The sequence below is a fragment of the Malus domestica genome, chromosome 15, assembly GCF_042453785.1.
Source record: "Malus domestica chromosome 15, GDT2T_hap1".
NCBI classification, from domain to species: domain Eukaryota; kingdom Viridiplantae; phylum Streptophyta; class Magnoliopsida; order Rosales; family Rosaceae; genus Malus; species Malus domestica.
The window spans coordinates 16,144,414-16,168,278 of record NC_091675.1 but is presented as its reverse complement, the minus strand read 5'-3'; the positions used below and the strand labels follow the sequence as shown (position 1 = coordinate 16,168,278).

Here is a 23,865-nt window from a genome sequence, read left to right as displayed (position 1 = left end):
TGGCATGATTAATCATTGAGTCAGATGAAAGGCAAAGCAATTGTAACTTCAAAGTCCCCCAAAACCATATAACACTTTATTTTTTCGGTAATGTAACTGCACATATATTTTTATTTCTCAAATTTTCTCTTAATTTTTTACCGTTAAATAAAATGAAATGAAAATGAAAATGATTTAATAAAAAATTACTAAAGATCTCCCCAAAAGGTAATTTTAATGTGGCCGATTTCCTCTCTTTTGTAATCAGTTTTGCTACAACACCTGCTGCTCTAGCTAATTGTCCATTATTTCCAAATGTGATTTTTATGTTATGTATGTCGATCTGTCAAAATTAATTTTTATGTAGAAAAAAAAAGAAGAGGATATGGCCCACATGGGACCCACACCAAAGCTCGCCCAACGACAGGTCTCCACGTCACTAGACACCAAACACTTATAGTCAAACACACAATGATAAGGTAAGGAGGAATGCCACTATCATTTCCCTTTGAGGTAAAAGAAAATGAAGCTGTAAATCCGGATCCGTAAAACGAGCATCTAATTACGGTAAATAGCCGCGAGAAAGTTAACACTAACGGCGCCGTATCGAGACACCCGCCAGAATTTGACAGCGGGTAATAAAGTTTTTAACGACTTGAAAATTCCGTTTGGACGAATTGGGAGTTGCGAGCGTCGGTGGTGGTTAACCGCAGGTTATTTTCTTCGGTTTAGAGAGAGAGAGAGAGAGAGAGAGAGAGAGAGGAGTCGCTTTGTATATAAGCCACAGCGAAGCCAGAGGCCTACGATTTCTTGAAGGAAAGGAGAGAGAAACTCAGAGGAGGAGAAAGAAGGAGGGCTGTTTGGGAGACGCGCGGAGTGCAATTCATGGCTGAATCAAACGACGCCGTCTCCCTCGATATGGAGAAGATCTATCTCGGTGGAAAGGTTCGAGCTTTTTACTTCAAAGATTGAATTTTTTTAATTTTTCTATCCTTTTTATTACCCTTTTGTTTTTGGATTTTGGGTTTGCGAGATGAGAGGTTGGGGTAATTGATTGGCATTGGGTCAAGATTTTGGAGTTTAATCTTTTGAAATTTTGAATTTTCTGTATTTTGCTTCTTGGGTTCGGATTCTGGAAAATCGGGGTTAGAATCCGTTGAATTTGTGGAGTTATTTACTGTTTGGTTCCGAGAAAACGGGGGAAGATGGACGGGAAAGCTGCATTTTTGTAAATTTTGTATTGTGGGTTCTTTGTTGTTCCCTTGCCGCAAGTCCTCTGTGGGCCTGTGGCATGTGACAGCGACTACTTATTTGTCTTGATATCGGTTTTGCGAAAAATTAAATTTTGGGATGCTGGAGATGTAGAAATGGTAATTCTAGATCTGCGTGTGACGTATTTGCTTGATTTCAATTTTCTTTCTACACTGTTTTTTACCGTTATGGGTACATCAAATTCTGTATTTAACATCTTCTTGCTGCATTTGCAATCTCACCTGGTTTGTTGTATTGGTGAAGTATCTTTTCTTTTCCATTCTCTTTTTATTTTAATCTCATTGTGGTATTGTTCGAGTTTCAAACTTTTATGCGAAAAGATAAATGTTTGGGATAAAATTGGATCATTAGTGTACAGATTATTGATTTAGACCCTTTTGTTGATTTCTTTGGAATTCAGCGTCAACTCAGTGATGCGGGGTTTTATCTTTCTCATTCACATTTTTGCTGTTCTGGTTTTCTATGTTTTTTTTCTTCTTATTTCGGTTTCTCGATTCTTTGCTTCTTATGTGACGTTCTTCGATGAGTCCATCTCTGGGGTTTATTCAAAGTCTGTTATCCTATATTGACGAAACCAAAGTTATACCTTCCTTTGTCTTACTTCTCAACTCTATCAACGAGTCTAGCTGTTGCTTTAACAAGCCATCTGTATCCTGTATTTTTTTATCGGTTTCTGATTAGTTTAAAGTCATTTTCTTCTTTAATATATTTGATTCCATGCTTCTCTTTTTAACTGTCACCACTTTCTTTCCTTCCTTATTCAAAAGATTTAAATGATTGATACCCAGAACCACTTATTTGTTTCATCTTTTTTTTTTAGCAAAGTTATGTCAAAGATGAGGCAGGTGAGTTTTGAGTTCCTTGAAAAAGTACAAGTGCTCATGGGAAGCTCTTTAGGGAATAAAATTATCTGGAACACCTGGATTCCTGGGTTTTTTTCCCTCTTTGATTATAGATAAAACACAGTAGATATCTCGAGAAAATGGCTATATGTTTTAACTATATCATATTTAGAATATCATGGTAGTAAAATAGTTTGATTTGCAGCTTTTTGATGTTTTATTTGACAATTACGTTTAGTTGTTAATCTGCAACTCATTTATCATGATTTTTCATCCTCAGGAACATTTTATTCGAACTGGCTGTGGTTCAGTGTCCGTTATCGTGTATGGAGACCAAGAGAAGCCTGCACTTATCACTTATCCTGATTTAGCTCTAAATCGTAAGTGTGATAGAGTCTATTGTCCTGGTTCCATTTTACATTGTTTGAAATGACAATCTGAGATTTACCCTTTGCTATTCCTGATAAAATCTCAAGACATTATTTCCTCAATGGACATCAAAGCGCTCAAATATATTTATGTTTATTAGCTTCTTCTTGACGTAATTAGACTATATATTGCTAACTTTTCTGTTTATTTTGTCAAATTGAGCAGATGTGTCTTGTTTCCAAGGGTTATTCTTTTGTCCGGAAGCGGCTTCTTTGCTGCTCCACAACTTCTGCATATATCATATCAGTCCTCCTGGCCATGAGGTCTGTAAATGGTTTGCTTCAAGTGGATTTTTATTATTATATCTGTTTATCAAATCATATTACTTTTATGAAAAATACTTTATGTAACTGAAAGCCATTATTCACATAGTTTCTCTATGGAACTCTCACAAGAGTTCTTGCAGTTAGGAGCTGCTTCAGTTTGTACAGAGGATCCTGTGCCTTCAGTTGATGACTTGGCAGATCAGATCCTTGAGGTTCTCAATTTTTTTGGGTAACGACCAACACTAAGTCTTCATTTTAATTGATTTTCAAGATGTGAGTGTTTGAAACTCCTTGCTGTTGCTTCCAACATTCAAATGGTGTAGAAGCGTGTTTCCCTTTTTGCTAATCATGTTTTAATGTTGTTTTCTCTTATTGCACTAAAATAAATCTCTTTGTGCAGGCTTGGTGCAGTTATGTGCATGGGGGTGACAGCGGGTGCTTATATCATTTCCCTATTTGCTGTAAGTTCCTTAAACCATTTGCAACTATATTTAAAAAAATTCTATCTCAGTTCACTGATCTGGGTTTGTATCATAGATGAAATATAGGGAGCGTGTCCTTGGATTGATACTTGTATCCCCTTTATGCAAAGCGCCCTCGTGGACAGAATGGTTTTATAATAAGGTTCCTTTTTCTAAACGTAGCTGTTATGTTTATAGTAAATGATTAATTTCAAATATTTTACCTATGATTAGTCATAATCTGTAGGTGATGTCGAATATGCTTTATTTCTATGGCATGTGTGGTTTGCTAAAAGAGTGTTTGCTTCAGCGATACTTCAGTAAGGTACTGCTGTGCTCTGACAATGTATCGGTTCTCTTTCACATCTACTATATTTGGTAGATTTAGTGATGAGTATGTTATGTATCTCGACAGGAGGTTCGTGGTAGTGTTGAAGTTCCAGAGTCGGATATAGTTCAAGCATGCAGAAAAGTCAGTGCTTCAGCTTATTGAAATTTCTTTTACCTCAATAGCAATTCGATTGTCCTTCTTCTTGTTTGTTATGTTTTTTTTAAGTGTTGGATTTTCAAATGGTTTTATCTGTTTGATTCACTTGGAAAGTTTCTTCTTCAGTTGCTGGAAGAGAGGCAGAGCCTAAATGTTTGGAGATTTCTTCATGCAATTAATCGGTAAATAGTGCTGGAGTTGCTATCTTGTTCTCCCTCCGCAGAGATGAGTGCAATATATTTTGCTGTGCTCTAACTTTGTTTTCCCTACTTGCAGGAGACCTGACATAACCGAAGGGTTAAAATCTCTAAGGTGTCGCACACTTATTTTTGTTGGGGATAGCTCTCCCTTCCATTCGGAGGCTCTCCACATGACCTCAAAGTTGGACAGGAGATATAGTGCCTTAGTAGAGGTACGTCCACTTTTTTCTGTTTAGCATGTTTTTACACGTTCATTGGTAGACGTGCATACAGTTGTGAAAATAAGCGAAAGAGCGTGTTCAATAGAGGATGGATGGGGTTGTTAATGCAGGTCCAGGCTTGTGGATCCATGGTGACAGAGGAGCAGCCACACGCAATGTTGATACCAATGGAGTACTTCTTCATGGGGTATGGCCTGTACCGGCCATGCCATTTCAGCGACAGCCCTAGGAGCCCGCTCAGCCCGTCTTGCATCTCCCCGGAGCTTCTCTCCCCAGAAAGCATGGGCTTGAAACTAAAACCGATAAAGACCCGTGTTTCACTTGGCCTATGACATTGTCGGAAGACAGGCAAAAAATTGGAAACAATGCAAGGGGATGTTGGGATTCGAAATCTGCTTCGATTTTTTGGTTCTTTTGTTAAAATTTTCATTGTTTAAGGAGAAGGGTAGCCGAAGAAGAAGCGTCCGGAGGGAGGGGGGAAGAGGTTGGTGTAGATACAGAAGAGGAAGAATATGTGGATGTCATGAATATATTATTAAATATAATCAAATGTTATATTAAATGGTAGGAAGGAGACTTTCATTCATTCTTTTGTAGTCACTCAAACAAATTGGATGGACATTTATTTATGATGACGAGAAATCAATAACAAAGGGGGACAACTCTTCCCATTCATTCACACAATCTCTCTCTCTCTCTCTCTCTCTCTCTCTCTCTCTCAAGCAAAGTATTCAATCATTCACGAGATTTTTCAGTGTGATCGGCACACGGAATGATACATCACGTGTTACTATATAAATAGTAGAATATATATATTAAAAAGTTAATAACTTAAAAAATAAAATTTCTCACTACTAGCATAAAAACACGTGGTATATCTATTCGTATTCTCATCACAATGAAAATTTTCTCCAATCATTCATACCTAAATGAATATGGTTGGCTTTTGGCTTGTGATATGTGGCTTGAATAGTTACGGGTGTTCATCTTTGCACATGAAATTCAAGTACTTTTGAGACTCAAAAATATTTTCTTTAAAAATAGTTTTAGTCATTTTAAAAGCATTTTCAGAACGAGTAATAAAAAAAATTATCTCTATAGTAGGGTTTCTAGGATAAGCCTGTTTATAGAACTTACAACCGTTGGATTTCATCTAACGGTGTCAAGACGATACCGCAGCATTTTGCATTCCCGTTATCCGTACTAAAACCATTCCGTAAAGAAACGACATCGTAGCTCACACTTCATCTTTATCCAGAATCTTTATCCAGACAATAGGAAGCGGACCGGCGAAAATCCCGCGAGAACAGCCGTGGGTTTAAGACTTCAAGTAAAACCCATACCCTACCCTACCCAGGAGAGAGAAAGAGAGGGAGCACCAGCTGCTGCTGCGAGAGTCGGCAACCACCGTTGCCGGCGTTCATCCGTCACCGTCTTGGTTGCACCTGTAAGTGAAAAGCTTCAATTTTTAACTTTTTTTATTTCTGAAAACTTGAATTTTTTGAATTTTAGTTCCTTCATTTTGGAAGTTTTCTGGTGCACTGACGTTTTGGTATGATTTTTTGTTTTGTTTGTTTGATATATTTGATGATTAAAAACTGTTTGAAATAGATGGAATTGGGCTTAATTGGTGTTGAAATGTCACCTGCTTTCCGGAGGCTCTTGTTGCCCATTTGCCAAAATCCCTCGCTTCGATTGCATAACAAGCTTAGTCCAGTTTCCAGGTCACTATTGCTCCCTGTTCAATTAAAGCCTTTGTCTTGTGCTGCTTTGGATGTGATTGACTCGAATCCCATCAGTGGGTCGTGTCTCGAATTTGCCCCAAACTCTGAGACTCAGCTTCGTCAAGTAAGATTAGATAATGGCTATTCACCTGATCAGGAAATTGTAGGAAGCAATGTGAAAACCAGGCCTTTAGTTTTCGATACCAAAAAGAGGCTTATGCATTATTCTGGGATGCTTCGTACCTGTGTTTCGCTAAGGTCTTTGAATGAGGGGAAGGCTATTCATGGACAGGTGATAAAAGAAGGGATTGATCCGGATTCGCATTTGTGGGTTTCATTGGTTAATGTTTATGCAAAGTGTGGGGACTCCGGGTATGCACGTAGAGTGCTTGATGTGATGCCGGAAAGAGATGTTGTGTCGTGGACTTCTTTAATTCAGGGGTTTGTAGTCGAAGGTTCCGGTGTTGACGCTGTTAAATTGTTCTGTGAGATGAAGAAAGATGGTACAAAAGCAAATGACTTTGCATTGGCAACTGGGCTGAAAGCATGTTCTTTGTGCTCCGATTTAGGTTTTGGGAAACAGTTGCATGCTGAAGCAGTGAAACACGGGTTGTTATTGGATGCTTTTGTTGGTTCTGCTCTAGTCGGTCTTTATGCAAAATGTGGTGATATGGAACTTGCAGATAGAGTGTTATTTTGTATGCCTGAGCAGGATGTGGTATCATGGAATGCACTGCTGAATGGGTATGCTCAGGAAGGTGACGGAAAAAAATCTTTGGAATTGTTCTGCAGAATGACAGAATCAGAAATAAGGTTGAGCAAGTCCACCTTGTCCACTGTCCTCAAGGGTTGTGCAAACTCGGGAAATTTGAGCGGAGGCCAGTTTTTGCATTCTCTAGTTGTCAAAATTGGGTTTCAGATAGATGAATTCTTGGGTTGCAGTCTCGTTGATATGTATTCAAAGTGTGGGATGGCAGTCGATGCGGTAAAAGCATTCAGGACGATTGAAAATCCTGATGTAGTGGCCTGGAGTGCAATTATCTCATGCCTTGATCAACAAGGGCAATGGCAAGAAGTGCCTCAGCTATTTCGTGAAATGATAAGTACAGGCATCTCACCAAATAAATTTACCCTTTCTAGTATCATTAGTGCTGCCACTGATCTCAGAGACCTTCATTTTGGTGAAAGTATCCATGCTTTTGCATGGAAATATGGTTGTGAAGCTGATATTTCAGTCAGCAATGCTCTAATCACAATGTATATGAAAAGTGGGCGTTTGCTAGATGGTGCTCAGGTTTTTGAGGCAATGACAAACCCTGATTTGATTTCATGGAATGCCCTTTTATCTGGAGCACACAATCATGAGTTATCTGACCTAGGGCCAAGAGTGTTCCACCAAATGCTTGTGGAAGGTTTGAAGCCCAACATGTACTCATTCATTAGTGTTTTAAGGTGTTGCTCTAGCCTTTTGGATGTGGACCTTGGAAAACAAATACATTCCCATATTATCAAAACTAACCTCGATGATAATGACTTTGTTGGGACAGCTCTCATTGACATGTATGCCAAAGGCAGGTTTGTAGAAGATGCTGTGAAAGCTTTCAATAGATTGAGTAATCGAGACCTCTTCACTTGGACAGTCATCATTACTGGTTATGCCCAAACTGATCAAGCAGAGGAATCTGTTGCTTGCTTCAATAAGATGCAACAAGAAGGCGTGAAGCCAAATGAGTTCAGCATCGCTGGCTGTTTGAGTGCTTGCTCCCGTACAGCTATGCTGGAAAATGGGCGGCAGCTCCACTCAATGGTAATTAAGAGTGGGCATCTGGAAGATTTGTTTGTTACTAGTGCACTTGTTGATATGTATGCAAAATGTGGGTGCATCAGTGATGCTGAGGATATCTTTGAGGGCTTGGTTTCACGAGATACAGTGTCATGGAATATCATGGTGTGTGGATATTCCCAATATGGGCAAGGAGAGAAGGCTCTTGAAGCCTTTTCGACAATGTTGGATGAAGGTGCCATACCAAATGAGATCACCTTCATTGGTGTTCTTTCTGCATGCAGCCACCTGGGTCTAGTCGAAGAAGGGAAAAAGCACTTCGACTCACTGAGCAATGTTTTCGGGATCACTCCTACAATTGAGCATTATGCTTGTATGGTTGATATTCTCGGCAGGGCTGGAAAGTTTAATGAGATTGAAACCTTTATCGAGACAAAGGAACTAACACCGTATGCCATTATTTGGGAGACTGTTCTTGGGGCTTGTAAGATGCATGGAAATGTTGAATTTGGTGAAACAGCAGCAAGAAGGCTTTTTGAGCTTAAACCTGAGATGGATTCAACGTATATCTTGCTATCTAATATCTTTGCAGTCAAAGGCAGGTGGGACGATGTTAGCAAAGTCAGGAAATTAATGCAGAGTCAAGGTGTTAAAAAAGAACCTGGTTGTAGCTGGGTTGAGGTTGATGGTCAAGTCAACATTTTTGTCTCTCAAGATGGTACGCATCCAAGAATTGGGGATATTCATTTGAAATTGGAGGAACTAGGAGAAAAGCTAAATTCATTAGGTTATATACCGGAAACAGAAGACGTGCTTCATAGAATCACTGAAAGAGAAAAAAAGGAACATCTCCAATATCACAGTGAAAGGTTGGCTCTTGGTTTTGCCCTTATAAGTACCAGTCATCCAAAAACTATTCGGATCTTTAAAAATCTACGCATCTGTGGAGACTGCCATGACGTTATGAAGCTTGTCTCCGATGTCACAAATCGGGAAATAGTTGTTCGTGACATCAGGCGGTTTCATCATTTTAAGAATGGAACTTGCTCCTGTAAGGACTTCTGGTGATATGGCATTAGAAGCTCTATGGTCTGGATATGGGTTCACCCACAGCAAATTCTAAACACTTTCCTCGTTACGAGCTGAGCCACAGTTTCGTACCAAAGGAACTCCGCTCTAATCTTATCAGAGTACTTCTTCTCGACATATTATGTGCTTCTTTTTTTCATATCATAACTAGACAATTCAAAAAATTGTGTTTCCTGATTAAATTTTTTTTTCTTTCTCTGTTGAACAAAGTGAGCAGGTATGCCCCGTTCAAAGTCCCTTTTTGTCCTGAAGCGGCTGCTTTCATGCTCCACATTTGCATACATCATATCAAATTCTTCTTGCCACAAGGTCTGTAGATGGTTTTCGTTGAGTGCATTTCTATTATCTTTGTTTCTAGAATCTTATAATTTTTGGGAAGAATATATTATGAATCTGAATGCTGTTATTCAGTCGTTTCTCTTCAGGACTTCACAATAGTTCTTGCTGTTGAGAGCTGCTTCGCTCCTGATGATCTTGTGCTTCTGTTAATGACATGGCAGAGTCCTTGGGGTTCTCAACTATGTTGTGCAACTACTACTGTCTCTTCATTAGTCACGTTTGGTCCGTACATGAGTTAAGGCAAACGAGCTCGTGGCTTTGATACATATTCTTTGTATGCAGAGCACCAGCTTGGTAGGCCGAGTGATGATTATGCTATGCATCTCAATAGGAGGTTCATCGTTCTTCTGAAGTTCCAGAATCAGATATAATTCGAGCAAGCAGTATCCTGTCTAGAGAATGAGTTGCCTTGTTCGTGAAGTTGATAGCAGGGGCACATCCAAGCACGTCTCTACTTCATCTATGTAAAAGAAGAAAGTGCAGTACCTCTACAAGTGGAAATCCTGGGCCGTGTAGACCGAACGGGGAGTCGGAAACAGCAGTATAAAACTGCAGCTGCTCGGCGTCTATGCTATGTGAAGTTGGAAGGCCAGACGGTACCATCGTATTGGCTGCTGTCGAGTTTTATCTTCTCTTTCTTCTCAGCGTTTTTCCCTTTTCGTTTTCTTCCCCTTTTCTCCGACGATGTCATTGTATGCGCAGCATTCGTGGATCTGTTCACCTTTTCATCTTCCTCATCTTTGTGTTCATCTTCTCCCTTGTTATCTATGTAAAAAAGAAGTTCATCATCCACTTTCTTGCCATCCAACTTAGAAGCTGCTGGTTGCAAGGAGTCTGATTTGGATATGTCAAGAGCCAGTTTGGTACGAAACTTCGCAAGAACACATTAATATAACCAAGAATCGTTCCCACAAAATACCTAACCTTTCTCATCACTTTCTTCTCTCTCTTCAACGACAAGTCCCTCTTGAACAAATCAACAGACACATTGTACACCTCGCGAACCACCGGAGCGAGCAGCGCGACACTCTTCGAAGAACCGCAAGAAGCAGAGCACATGGACTGCAGCTGAAATAAGTCCTCTGCGGCTGACACTCGATCCAAAGGGTCGTCTTTCGGATGATTCCGGCTCCGAAAGATCAATGCGGCGTAGAACCGAATGGATTCGAGATGCGGGTCGACTCGGGCTTGCATCAATTCGTAGAATTCCTCAAAAAGTCAGATAATTTGGGGTTTTGCTTGTCAAATTCGGATAAAAGGTTTTGGATTGATTGGATTAGCTTGAGGTCGTAGTTTTTGCCGATTAGAGTTTTCATGTTTGGCGTATCTGGAGAATTTGTGGAGCCAATTAGAGCGAGAGCCATGGTTGAATGCTGAAATGCGACCAATTTGTGTTTCGGTGAGGAATGTGATAGAGAAGGAGATGAGCTGAAGAAAAACCCTAATTCTATGCAACGGTCTAGGGTCCAAGGGGGGTAAATGATTGAAAAACACCTCATTTGAAAGTGTACTTTAAATAATTGAAAGCATTTTAGTGAAAATATTATTGAGTATTAGAAGCATTTTGAAGTGCATTTTAAAAGACCCAATCGTTATGTACTTATTTTAAAATTCACTTGTATTTTTATTAAGAATTAGTTTCAAAAGCATTTTTATATGATTCTCAATAAAGCTAAGTGATTTTACAAAAGCTTTTCGAGTGCTTTTTAAAAGTGATTCAATATGTCTTCTAAGTTAGTTCCTAATTTACCCACTATAAAAAATAAAAGTTATCAGCTATCCATGTTGTTTATACAAGAATTTAATGTAAGTGGTACATTATTTTGTAGTATTACTAATTCATTTATCGTAAAATAAGTGAACGACATAGTTAACGCTCTTTTTACTTAATGTATATTATTAGTTAGATAATAAGATAATTAGATCATTAGATAATAAGGTATATTATTTGACAACAAAAAGGATAATTAGATACAAATCCATTTACACACTCAAAAACTACTTTTTTTTTTCTTCTTATTTTTAGTTACGCCCACTGTAATTTGATTTTGATCTTATTTTACATCTTGAAGCTCAAAGTTTGCTCCATATTACCTTGTTTCTATTATTTCCGTCCAAAAACCATCAAATATGCTGATGTGGATTAAAAATTACATTTTTAGAAGACTTATTTTTAGTTACATTCTCTGAAACTTGATTTCGTTTCCACTTGCCCCTGAAACTCAAATCTATTCAATATCAAAATTGAAACAAGACAATTTAGAGTGAACTTTGAGTTTTAAGGAATAAAGCATCGACTTTTGAGTTTCAGGAGATAAAGTATAACCAAAATCGAGTTTTAGAGAGTATAATCAAAATATAAGCCAAAACTTAACAGTTATTTAATGAAATACACAAAAACAAACCAAAGCCAAGCAAATATTGGATTTTAAGGAATAAATGATGATTTTTGAATTTCAATGCCGATATCTAAAAATATGCTTTGTTTTTTTCTTTCTTCTTCAAGAAGAGATTTTTCAATGTAACTGGAATACGAAGTGGTATAACACATGTTACTATACAAATAGTGGAATATATGTGTGTTAAAAGTTAATAACTTAAAAAATACAATTTTTCATTACTTACATAAAAACATAGGGTAAACTGTCGGTTTACCCCCTGAACTTTCACCTCACTTTCGATTTCCCCCCTGAACTTTTCTATTGGAAAATTAAGGACTCAAACTAATTTTTTTAGCCAATTTGCCCCCTACCGTTAGTTTTTCATATATTCCATCCATATTTCCGTTAAGTGAGACCATGTGCATAACATGTGAGGATAGTTAAGTCATTTCAATTTAAAAATGATTAAAAACTGAAAATAAATAATAATAATAATTTTCCCTCTATTTTTTCCCGCTAATTCCTATCCTCAATTTTAATTTTCCCTCTCATTCCTATGCATGAGAAATAACATATGGTGTTATTGTCTTCATAAGTAGCTAAGTTAATCTTTTTTTTGAAGCATGTACTACCATTTTTATTTTCTCTAACAAATTAATAATTTGACAAATGCTCATGATGTTATTATCTCAAAAGCAGTGCATTAATATAAGAAACATGTCCATAAAAAATACTAGGGTTTCTTATATTAATGCATTGCTTTGGAGACAATAGCACCATTAGCATTTGTCAAATTATTAATTTGTTAGAGAAAATAAAAATAGTAAACAATAACACCATATGTCATTTCTCATGCATAAGAATGAGAGGGAAAAATAAAATCGAGGATAGGAATTAGCAGGAAAAAATAGAGGGAAAGTTTTGCTTTTTTTATTATTTTCAGTTTTTTAATCATTTTTAAGAGTGAAATAACTTAACTACCCTCACATGTTGTGCACATGGTCTCACTTAACGGAAATATGGATGAAATATATGAAAAACTAACGGTAGGGGGCAAATTGGCTAAAAAAATTAGTTTGAGTCCTTAATTTTCCAATGGAAAAGTTCAGGGGGAAAATCGAAAGTGAGGTGAAAGTTCAGGGGTAAACCGACAGTTTACTCTAAAAACATATGCTACCGTAGCGATGAGTTGCGTCGTCACCTTGAAAAACTTCTCCTTCTCAAGACGACCAGACCATGGACGTGTCGTCTCGTACTCTATTGGTTGAAAAGTGGAACCACCACATACGTTACTCTGGCTAGCCAATCAGATGCTGAGAAACACGTACAGCAGCCAAGCAAATCGATTTCACGACTACATCGTTGTACTGACAAAACGAAAGATTGAACCTGCCAAAATATAAACAATAAAGATCGTTTCTTTTCTGGTGAAGAATCCTCATAACGATCCACCAACTTAACTGCCCTCCTCACTGTTCGATTCAATCTCTGCGTTCTTGTTCAAATTCCAAAGAGAGAGAGTCATGGCGAAGCTGAAGCAAATTCTAGTAGCTATCTCAGTGTTGTTGGCGGTGTTAGCGTCCGTGCCGTTCTCCGAGTGTGTTAAGAAGCCGGCGGCCGGCGCCAGGAAGGAAGACATTCCTTTCATCAAATGCCAAGTCTGCGAGAAGCTCGCATCTCAGCTGCACCAGCAAGTCGAGAAGAAGCGAGCTGAGATCGCCCCAAAGAAGGTATTGAGATTTCCAAGTGCTTTTGTTTGAGATTTCGATTAGTGGGTTTTGTTCCTTTTGTTGAATTTGATTGAGGGTAGTTTGTATTTTTTTGGCGATAGATCTCGGAGTATCAGATCATTGAGATTTCGGAGAATGTCTGTAATTTGAAGAAGCAGGAAGCTGATTGGATTTTGCAGATTGATATAGTTGAGAAAGGAGATAAGCTGGAGGTATGAATAGCAATTGCTTTGGGTTTGATGTTTTTGGATTTTGCTTTGGAGGTATGAATTGGTGTTTTCTGTGCTTTTACTTGATACGGTGTTTTCATCAGAGAAATTATTGCTTTAGTTTCATGAAGGAGAACATCTGTTCATTGTCCTCACCTGCTAAATCATTTATTACTTTTCAGTTGGTGGATCAAGGTTCTGAAGGACAATGTAATTCCGAATGCAAGACAATCGAGCGAGCTTGTCAGGAGGTGAGGTTTTCTGGGTAAATTTGCTTCCTAATACAATTGTTCCTTGAAGCCAATCTAGTTAGATTCGCTGCCTTTTCCTTTTGGTTGACCGAGGAAGTCGACAACTGCCGAATGATTTCTTAATAGAATAACAAGTGATCATTCCATATCGAGATGAAGTTAATCTGTTACAATTAAACTAAGTTCGAATCCGGAATATTGCAGGTTTTGGGGTATTCTGATACAGATGTTGCAGAATATCTATATACATCCAAGCCTGACCTTGGTTCATTGGTGAATTATCTATGCAAAGACCTCACTAAAGCATGCAGTACCAAGCCTCCCCCAGTTCCTAAGGTAACTGCTTTCTTTGACTTGATATTCAATTCAGTTCATTCTTTGCGGCAGTGCGTTTGCAAGGATCATGCTCTATTGTGCGTCTCCATACTTTATTTTCGATATGATCCATGCAACTATTGTGCATTTCCATCTACGTACTCTTATCTTCGACTTGATTCTGTATGTCTTGAACTTAAAGGTATGCAAATTTGGTTTTTGAAGCAAACAAAAGATGCTGGCCTTGAAATTTCTTTTTACACTCATGCGTGACCACCGACGGTATCTTTTTATTCCATAACCTACAAAATTTGAGACCCTAGTAAGATTGACATGGAGATTTGTGGCTGCTACCTCGCATGCATGTTAATCTCCAGTCTCTACCACTATTATGGAGGTCTCAAGTATCATTATGTTACATAGGATAGTATTCTAGATGTTTCGCTTTGCACAACTTGTTCCACGATCAAGACACTTACTTTGATACTCATGATAGTTTCTTGTGTGTTCCAGAATAGGATTCCTGGGGAAGCTTTCGTGGCCAAGTCGGAGAAAGAAGCTGAAATGGAAAGGATAATGAAATCTATGGAGGTAATTGTCCTTACTTCGCTGAGAAATTTCACACCGTTCTAGTGGTGCTGAACTTTGAGCTATATTCTGCTTTACCATTCTTCAGGGAATGCCAGGAGCCCCAGGCATGAAGATGTACTCAAAAGATGATTTGATGAACATGAATAATTTTGGTGGCAAAGATGCTGATGATGAAGATGATGATGACGATGATGAGACTCTGTTACCCTCGAATTTGGTAATTACAAAATTTTAACTTTAAAAATTCTCCAACCAAAATCGTATTGTTTCTATCGACATTTAAAAATTTTCACTCAACAGGGAAAAATCATGAGAGAAAAAGAGAGTGCAAAGAATGACTTGAAACAGAAGATCACCACCGGAATTGTGAAGACCAGAGAGACACTAAAGAAGCATGCAAACAAAGTCTCTAACTGGTTCCGGCAAACGTGGCGGCGAGTGAAAAAGACGGCTTCGGAGAAGAGTACGAAGGGCAACAAGGGAGAGCTTTAGAACACAAACTCAGAGAGTTATAGGAGTTGTAGTAGAGAGTAATCAGGTTTTTGTTAATTGTATCAATATGCTTATGACATTTTAGGTACAAAATTTGATCAAAAGTTGGAAGACATTTGCTTGAGGTTTTATACTACGTTGTTTTTCATTGCAATTGTAGCAATTTCTGCTACATTGCTCGAGTTTTTGAGTTTATGCGAACGAAAAATCTTAAAGAAAGAAGTAAGAACAGATGAGATTTATAGAATTGCAAGACATCAAGTAAAATAGATCAATTCAAAACCTTTTAGCATCAAAATTTTGACATTACAATGTTAAGAAATGAATAATTCGAAGTACATAGGCTACAATGCTGCCTCCTAGCACACGTCTACTGAGGCAACAATCCACAACACTGAGTTTGTTGCAATTATGGATTGCTTTCTTGATGGAGCAATACCAAAACGCAACTTAGCGCATTTTGTAGCATTGAACCCTCGAGACTGTGCATCGTCGGCCATTTAACGAATACTTGAGCACTATGTCAATATCACGGGGATTCTTTTTGTTTTGCGCCACAGTCATGCTTCCGACAATTGACTCTCCTTGACATACTGTTAGCACATCTTCCAGGTACAGGACTGTTTGCTTCCAGTGAGTAGACCGTGATCTCGGCCCTGCATTACATTTCACTTTGTCAGAAAAGATATGATTACCTACGGAGAAGCAGGTTGTATACAAAAATAACAATTCACTTCATCCGAAAACACCATACAGTAGTTTACTGAAAAAATTGAGTTGCGGAACACCACTGAGGAAATTATAACAAATTTACTAAAATGAATGCTGTAGAAAACGCTGGAAACCTATGAGCAATCTATTCTTTTCCATTTCTATGTTGCTATAAATGGCCTTATTTCTAAGACAAACTTTGATCCACAAATGAATAAAAATAAGCAAAATTATTGACCTGTGGAGAAGCCCATCAATTTATGACACTTCGTAAATGACACGTCAAAGTAGGCTACAAGAGCATGAATGAAATCATCACGCTCAGCAACAAGCTTGAAAGGGGCCGTGAAGGAAGCATCTCCTGGAGTCATCTTAGATATATCCATTGTCTGAACGAAGGAAACTGAAGAAAATTAGTGGAAACAATTGACAGCACAAAGGGGGCAAAGACTTATTTCACGTAGTGTAGCAGGGCGAAAACAGGATATGTGTTTCCCACCTTGAGTAGCTGACTGTTTGTAACAATTTGGTTTTGGTCAACGGTGTCCACAAGGGGCTCCATCATGGCTTGCTTCTTGATGCAACTCATGTCAAAGCCATAAACATTGTTCCAAACTGGAATAACATGCAAAGTAGAGGCAAGAAGCAAAAAAATCAACAAGATGCACTGCAAGCTACACGTTCATTTGTGTGACACTAAAGAACATTTGAGCCTCCACAGACACGCACAAAAATTCAAAAGGCTTACATTCTATCTTGTCCTCTTTGTACTCTGCATCCTCAATAGCTGTCAAAAAGAGAGACGCTTTGTCTGGTAGTAGAATTCCATCATCTACCTAAAAGAAGAAAAGACAGAACACATTCAAAAGATTATGCCATGGCTCCATATTTTCTATGCAAAAATCAGCAAGTAGCAATCAACTAATAGGACCCTAGAACACTAAAACTGCAATGACTGTCCCTGGAAAGGGTCACAGGAACCTATCGCCCACCCAACTGAATGGATAGTTTGCATCAAGTTTAGGTATTCTTGACCAAGATACCACAAACAATAAATTTGGAATGTAAATACTACTTACAAGCCATTTATCACGAGCATAGAGGACTGTATTTAACATATTCTCAAACAACAAAAAATATCCCATCCATTCTGAGATAATAATATCCACTTTAGGGACTGGAAGCTCAATTTCTTCAATCTTCCCCTTCAGAACGGTTATTACTGCATTTATCAAATAACGAATGTGTAAGCATAATACTCAGTTTGTCAAACCAATGTCAAGAGACTGAACGAAACTACAAGCAGGAATGAACTTCAAAAACTTTACGATTAGAATATCCGTTTGTTTCAACAATCTCTTTTGCCATGTCAGCCATGTCGGAGCACTCAACCTGTGGGTAAAATAATTTGTTAAATCAATAATATTAAGGAGACATAAACAAACTACATTGCAAAATAGGAAATACTATACATTCCAAGAAATAAATTTTTAATAAACTTTCATTAGGAAAAACATACCGCATAAACATGCTTTGCGCCCGCTTTTGCACAAAATAGGGACAAAATTCCAGTCCCAGCTCCCACGTCAAGAACAATCTTGTCCTTTATTAGAAACTTATTCTGATAGATAACATTCTGATATGTCTTAGTCCTCACTAAATCTTTCAACATTTCCTGCAACATAACAATAGTCAGTAAGCACCAAATCAGCATTACAAGAACGAAATACAGAACCGTTTTGCACCCAAGCGGAATGCACTTACTTCATGAATACCTGCAATCAAAAGAAAACACAAAGATAAGCCTTTCAGTAGCATCGTAATTTTGCGACTCGCTCTTTTACTTGGTGCCATTAGCACTTAAAATCAAAACTCCCAATCAACTAAACTAGCACAATATCTAACTTCGAAAACAAAATCCAACCAAGTTCGAACTTTACAAAACCACACCCGAGCTCAAAACCAAACGCAAACAATTCGAGACCATTCTATTACTTGCTTCCATTGCACCTTAAAGCAACGCTCCCAATCAAACGAAAACCAGCACAAAAGTCTAACTTCCAAAACAAAATGCAACCAAGTTCTGAACTTGCGATACCCACACCGAAAACCCAATCACGAAAACTAAAAAAAACCCCTTTTCCAATCCCATTATCTAAGTTTTCAGACCATCCAAACAAAAACCCAGAAGCAAAAAACAGAGAATCGAAGAAAGTAAGTTTTTTTTTCTTTACCGAAGTGAGAGTAGGAGTCGAAGTAATAGTCAGCACTGGTCTTGCCATCGGCTTCGACGAAGGAGACCTCCGGCTCGCCCATGGAGTCATCGACGGCCTTGTCGAGCTCGGGGTCGCACATGGACTCGTCGGGGTTGGAGCTCTCGGGGACGTCTTTTACGGCTTCGCCGGGGTGGTCGAAGCCCGCCCCCGAGCCCTGGTTGCTGCTGCTGCTGCTGTTGGTGTTCTTTCGGCGACCCATTGACAGGCGGATTTAGGGTTTTGCGAGGGGTTTTTGGGTACTTAATGGGCTCGCAGATTTGAGCTTTTATTTTTTGTTTCCAAAATTAGCGGAAGAGGTCCTTTTCCTCTTCAAGTGGCCGGAGACTTTGGTACATGCTGATGAAACGACGTCGGCAATAATTCCAATAGACAGACAACCATGTCAATTAAATGGATTATTTTTAGTTTTTTTTTTTTTTTCTTAGCTGTTACCCGCATATAGGGGATAGGGTAATGCACTACTAACTTGAGAGTTTATGACGTGTTTAATTTGACATCAACATAAAGTAACAATGAATCAATCACCCACCTGACTCAACAATTACTTTAATGTCCGCTGTTACCCGCCTATACTTATTTGCAAGCCAACACTACCAAACTTGACATTTGTTTGAATTCACTTCACAATTTAATTTTATGATAGTGATCAATTTTCTTTAAATGATTATTACCTTAACAAGTTACTAACTACCAACTTAACTATCAGTGGTTGAGCGCTCGTGTGAGGCTTTCAATGCTGATTTTGTGCCCTAAATAATCAACATTTTGTTAATAAGTTGATTCAAAATTGTACAAAAGTTGTCGTAAGTGAGAAAAACGTCACCGAGAAACTTACCGTAGTGAAAATTATATACACATTCTAGAAGTGTTTGTTTTACTTTGGAATTCTTTTATCGTTCAATCAGGGAAAATATTGAAAAGCAAAACAAAGCAAAACAACCAAATGGTCATTTATCACAGTGGTGGAAAGATGTTGAGCCATTGCATGATGACGTGAGTTCAAACTTCATCGGTGACTAATCTAACATCTAATCTTACAAAATCTATTGTTTGACCCAAAAAAAAAAAAAAAAAGCAAAACAAAAGTTGAGGAATAACGACCACACATGTATAGTGAAAGTTTACAACAAGAATTCAAAGCTCTTGGAGAGCACATCAAAGTCATTTATCAAGTGGCCATGGCGCCCCTGCCATTACTGCTTCAATCTCCGATATTTCCCGAGGAACGTTTGTCATGTTCTTACAACCGTTAGCCGTGACAAGCTACAAAATGCAGAACCAGGTATAAGCACACATCACCAGTACAGAGAAAATAAGATATGCATGAAATCACAAAGGCTGAAGTGAGATCAGCAGCATGCCAGCATGTACAGTTTTAGGCATAGCATAGGAACAAGTAAATTCCGGTACACAATGCAAATTTGACCAACGGAAAAGGGAACGCGGGTCAGAAAGAAGTAAAAGGAATCATAGGGTTCAGAAAATGGGGTACCACATCACTTTCAATTCGAACTCCACCAAAACCTTTAAACCTACTAACTGCTTCATGATTGAAGAACTTGGTAGTATTTGAGTTTCCCATAGCTGGAACCAACAAAGCATCAATGAAGTAGCAACCAGGCTCTACCGTTATCACCTACAGAACAACCCACCAAGACAAAGCGTCAAATGCAATAGAATTCATTTTCGCCAGGGTTCAGAAAATAAAGATTCAGAAAACCGGTGAAAGGGTTCGATATTTAATTCTTTATATATTAATGGGGAAAAAAGGAATAAGAAAAACAATCACACGAAATTTGATACTAACCATTCCCTCTTGGAGTTCTCTTGTTGTACGTAAAGACTTCAATCCAGGTTCTTTTGATCTCTCCGTTCCCTGCAAATTATGCAGTTGTTCCCAAGTACTCCCAAGGAGTAATGCCAAAATTATTTAAAAAAATAATGAAAGATAAACCAGAAAGGTATAGAATAACTTGTTGAAAATAACCTTTGGGTAGCCACCAGTATCATGAGTGTCAATACCAAGCAAATGCCCAAGACCATGAGGCATAAAAACAGCACCTAGTCGTTTGACCATCATATCATCAACGTTCCTAGAACCAAGAACCATGAGCAACTTATGTAAAGTTATCCTCCCGAAACTAGTGAAAACTTGCACATAATTGGAATCCTAGAGTATACAATCGAGATACAATGATTGTTACCCGACTAGGATCCTCCCTCTCTTCAATGATTCAAGAATAACCTTTTCTGCTAGTCTGCAAATTATAAGGAGGCAAAGAGAATCAGAATTTAAATGATATTTGCAAAAGCCTAAATATTTTTTGCAGAACATGGTTGACTTTAGACATACTTATGCATATCAAGCCAGCTTACTCCAGGTTTCATTGTAGATATAACAGCATTGTGAGCATCAAGGACAGCCTGCAAAAGCAAGATAATTAGACACAAAAAGTAAATATGTAAAAATGCTATAAATCGTTGGACGCAGAAATATGAATGTTGTGTAAACTAAAGCAGGCGCTACACACCAGTCAGGAGCCATAAGCACACACATCATGCATGTGTGCACATTCGTGCACCAAAACAAAGAGCAAGAAGAAAAATTATAGAAACGAAAAATGCGACAATAACACTAATGCACTTACATTATATATAAGTGCTTGGTCAGGGGTAAACTTTCCGTTCACCTGCAGATAAAGTTGAAAGAATTCTGAGAAAACCTCAGGGAAAATTCAAACAAATAGGCATTGTCCACAGTACCGTAAGAAGAGTCTCCTGCTTACTTCTATTTATTACCCCTCAGTTCAGAGAACCTCAACCATAGCTAAACGGACAATTTTAAACAAAAATGCACATACTCACTGGATAAGAACAAGTGATGTCAGAACCATAGAAGTTGTATTCAGCTCCCATATCAAGCAATGCCAAATCTCCATCTTCCAAGATCTGCACAAAAGATGTTATGAGTTTTAGCTAATTTTCATAATTTTGACAAAGTACTCAGTAGTGAAGTATAGTTTACCCTGTCATTCGGAGCTGCTGCATGCCCATAATGGAGAACAGCACTGTATTTTTCAAAACAATAGATTTTTTAGCAATATTTTACAGTTGAGGTTTAACCTCAATATCAATATATTCATATCCTATAATGAAATAAAAATGATCTGTTAATTACTGGAACCAACTGGATTATTGGGACTACCTCATGGAAACAAAAACAATAACTTTTGATGACGAAAAGCCTACCTATTATCACCAGTAGCACAAATACATGTGTACGAGCAATGTCTACAGCCACCATACATGTAGGTGTGGTGAAGAAACATGCTTTCCAGCTGATACTCATACATGCCTACCCTAATTTTTCTCATAACCTGGTCAAATGGAACATTGCAAACATGACTAAGAAAAAGAGAGTCAAGTTTTGAAACATTCTGATGAGAAAGAGCCCAGAATCAGGATTTCAACGTGCACAAAGTTCAAGCAGTAGTGAACTAACTGGTCCATTCCTAAGCTGTTTCTTGCTATTAGAAGTACATAAAGGGCATGTACTCACAGATATACTTTCAAGGATTATATGCAGAAGTGTTAAATGGACGTTTATTAATTAAAATACATATACGATGTATATATCAAACACATTTGTGCAATCGAACACTTTCATAAAAGATTACCTCCACATGAGCTTCAGAGCTTATATCATTGGCAAACTGGATAAGGGCAAGCTCCAGATCTGATTTTATAACACGGCATTCACTCAAAACTGGATGCAAGGTAGTCAAATCTGTGTCAAACTTATCAATCCCCTATACAAAGATTAAGAATATATATTAAAATTTAAGAATCTACTTAAAGTAGGAAGCTTACTTTATAAAACCAATGAAGCTTGTTACCAAGTCCTTAAAATCATCAAAACTATTGAGGGAAATATAAATACCTATTTCAAGGTAGTTATGCTATCAGTAAAGCAACAACAACAACAAAGCCTTATCCCACTAAGTGGGGCATGCTATCAGTAAAGCATTATAGAAAAATGTGTTTGAAAAGGAGAATGTAGCATGTCATTACCATATATTGTTGTTATTAATTTGTTTAACTATTCAACCTAACACTTATCACTCTCCAAGGCCAGCCTTCTTAACCATCCTAACCATGAACTTGTGTAGCAAGTCTTATTCTGAAAGTATGATTGATATAAAAGGGGCGTATACCTGAAACTCCGCAGGTTTCGAGAATAGATCACTATCAGTGTTGATCCCATGCAAGAGAAACAATACAGGTTTACCGGATCCCTTGTATTCATCATGCAAAACTGTTGCGATCTCATCAGTATAGTGTACCATGCTAACCATATATCTTTCCTGCAAATGAACAACACAAATGTGAGCTAACGAGTAATGACTGCTTCTTATGTTGACATAGAAATGTATTAAAAATAACAATCACCTTGAAGTAAGATAAAGGCTTTATCTCTCCCAACCAAACAGCATATTCAGCAGGCAATCTCGGAGCAAAGAGAACAGACTTCCCTGTTGCAATGTCCTTCGGGAAAAATGGAACAAAAAGATCAGTTCCGAAGAAAAATTAAGTGTGACCCACAAAAGCTTATCTATCTCAGCTTCAACATTACATAAACAAACACCTAATAAAGATATATTCACATTCGAGAACAACCCGAATGTCACAACTATATGTACTTACTATAGCTCCATAGAAACCAGGCTCTCTTACTCCAAACAAGTAAGCAAAGTAACTCTCTTGTCTGTAACAAAATCAAACACTAATCAGAAAATAAACAAACAAATCATCCATCAATAAAAATAAATAAAATAAATAAATAAAAAGCATTGATCTTTCTTATCCAAGTTAAATTAAATGGAAAATTTTAATCTCTAATATTAAAATATAATCACACTGGATAATCAAAATGTCCATTTTACATACTGGGATTCCATTAAATCAAATAATACTTAATCATGCAATGCAAAAACCGAAAGCTACGCTGAAAATTAATAATAATTTGAAACATGATTAATAATATTAATTATTTCAACTGGGTACCTGAAGAGCTCGGTGTGATCAGTGTCATAGCGATTCTGCTCTTCGCCTCCCTGAACAAGAAGTTGATCAAAACCAAAGTTTATTAATTTTTTTTATAAAATATATTTAATAGAAATTAACGACGAGAAAGTGGATTACTTGGAGGAGAACGAAGCCGTAGAGGGGGCGGGAAGATTCAGAGAGGTGGCGGCGAAGTGAATTGAGGAGCGTTTCGCGGTTGGTGACGTGGAGCTCCGGTGGGACTGGAGGAGGAGTGAGAGACGACGGCGAAGCCATGGGAAATGGCTTTTCTTTCCAGGCCAAATGGACCCACAGACTTACTTATATGGATGTGAAATGGATTCAACCCAACAGTTTTATTCCTCTATTTTGGGCCTAGACTCAAGCCCACTACAAGCTCATCAAGGCTGAATAATCTAGGGTTTCTATTTATTTGTTTGTTTATTTATTTATTTATTTATTGTATGAATTAATAATATGAGCCCGTATGAAAACTATTTTTTTTTTCAATTTTTTTTTTGTGAAACGATATATTTTGTTATGTTAGATTAGTCACCAAAGAGGTTCAAACCCACGCCATCATACAATTTTTGGAAATTAAAAACTTGTTTGTTTATCATTTTTCAGTTTTCAATAAAATGCAAGAATTGATGATATAAATAATATTTAGTTATTATATGTGTCGAACAAATCGACACAATTATTTTAACATCCTCATGATGAACTTTTAATTTGTTTGATTGATTGGATGAC

At 37.8% G+C, this 23,865-nt stretch overlaps 5 protein-coding genes across 8 annotated transcripts; 3 read left to right on the top strand and 2 right to left on the bottom strand.

The window, feature by feature from the left end:
- Positions 1-489: 489 nt before the first annotated feature.
- LOC103400786 (protein NDL1) lies at positions 490-4,841 on the top strand. Its single transcript, XM_008339453.4, has 11 exons — positions 490-924; positions 2,374-2,473; positions 2,688-2,785; positions 2,929-3,017; positions 3,189-3,249; positions 3,326-3,412; positions 3,497-3,574; positions 3,665-3,721; positions 3,863-3,918; positions 4,013-4,148; positions 4,268-4,841. The coding sequence occupies exons 1-11, from the start codon at positions 865-867 to the stop codon at positions 4,487-4,489; spliced, it is 1,044 nt and encodes a 347-aa protein (XP_008337675.1). The 5' UTR covers positions 490-864; the 3' UTR covers positions 4,490-4,841.
- Positions 4,842-5,335: 494 nt separating this feature from the next.
- On the top strand, positions 5,336-10,666 carry LOC103400785 (putative pentatricopeptide repeat-containing protein At3g23330). 3 transcript variants are annotated; one of them, XM_029094228.2, is made up of 4 exons: positions 5,336-5,604; positions 5,769-8,854; positions 8,971-9,062; positions 9,179-10,666. In XM_029094228.2, exon 2 carries the CDS (start codon positions 5,769-5,771, stop codon positions 8,730-8,732), a length of 2,964 nt encoding a protein of 987 aa, XP_028950061.2. In that variant the 5' UTR covers positions 5,336-5,604; the 3' UTR covers positions 8,733-8,854; positions 8,971-9,062; positions 9,179-10,666. The 3 variants fall into 3 exon arrangements, with proteins under 3 accessions (XP_028950061.2, XP_008337673.3, XP_070669970.1); XM_008339451.4 differs by having other exon boundaries at positions 9,165-10,666; XM_070813869.1 differs by having other exon boundaries at positions 8,964-9,062; positions 9,165-10,666.
- A 1,968-nt stretch (positions 10,667-12,634) lies between these two features.
- On the top strand, positions 12,635-15,215 carry LOC103453722 (uncharacterized). The gene is made up of 7 exons (XM_008393285.4): positions 12,635-13,203; positions 13,305-13,415; positions 13,595-13,663; positions 13,868-13,999; positions 14,492-14,569; positions 14,655-14,786; positions 14,870-15,215. Exons 1-7 carry the CDS (start codon positions 12,997-12,999, stop codon positions 15,059-15,061), a joined length of 921 nt encoding a protein of 306 aa, XP_008391507.3. The 5' UTR covers positions 12,635-12,996; the 3' UTR covers positions 15,062-15,215.
- A 103-nt stretch (positions 15,216-15,318) lies between these two features.
- LOC103453721 (probable protein arginine N-methyltransferase 1) lies at positions 15,319-18,390 on the bottom strand. 2 transcript variants are annotated; one of them, XM_008393284.4, is made up of 9 exons: positions 18,007-18,390; positions 17,537-17,547; positions 17,292-17,447; positions 17,101-17,164; positions 16,852-16,994; positions 16,521-16,608; positions 16,272-16,387; positions 16,011-16,161; positions 15,319-15,717 (listed from the first exon to the last, which is right to left on the bottom strand). In XM_008393284.4, exons 1-9 carry the CDS (start codon positions 18,245-18,247, stop codon positions 15,512-15,514), a joined length of 1,176 nt encoding a protein of 391 aa, XP_008391506.3. In that variant the 5' UTR covers positions 18,248-18,390; the 3' UTR covers positions 15,319-15,511. The 2 variants fall into 2 exon arrangements, with proteins under 2 accessions (XP_008391506.3, XP_070669276.1); XM_070813175.1 differs by lacking the exon at positions 17,537-17,547 and having other exon boundaries at positions 18,007-18,326.
- Positions 18,391-18,976: 586 nt separating this feature from the next.
- On the bottom strand, positions 18,977-23,440 carry LOC103453720 (uncharacterized). The gene is made up of 16 exons (XM_008393283.4): positions 23,251-23,440; positions 23,113-23,162; positions 22,753-22,813; positions 22,498-22,593; positions 22,263-22,412; positions 21,726-21,857; positions 21,298-21,425; positions 21,074-21,116; positions 20,914-20,997; positions 20,697-20,738; positions 20,402-20,472; positions 20,253-20,306; positions 20,036-20,141; positions 19,856-19,924; positions 19,541-19,684; positions 18,977-19,311 (listed from the first exon to the last, which is right to left on the bottom strand). The coding sequence occupies exons 1-16, from the start codon at positions 23,386-23,388 to the stop codon at positions 19,210-19,212; spliced, it is 1,470 nt and encodes a 489-aa protein (XP_008391505.3). The 5' UTR covers positions 23,389-23,440; the 3' UTR covers positions 18,977-19,209.
- Between the last annotated feature and the right edge of the window lie 425 nt (positions 23,441-23,865).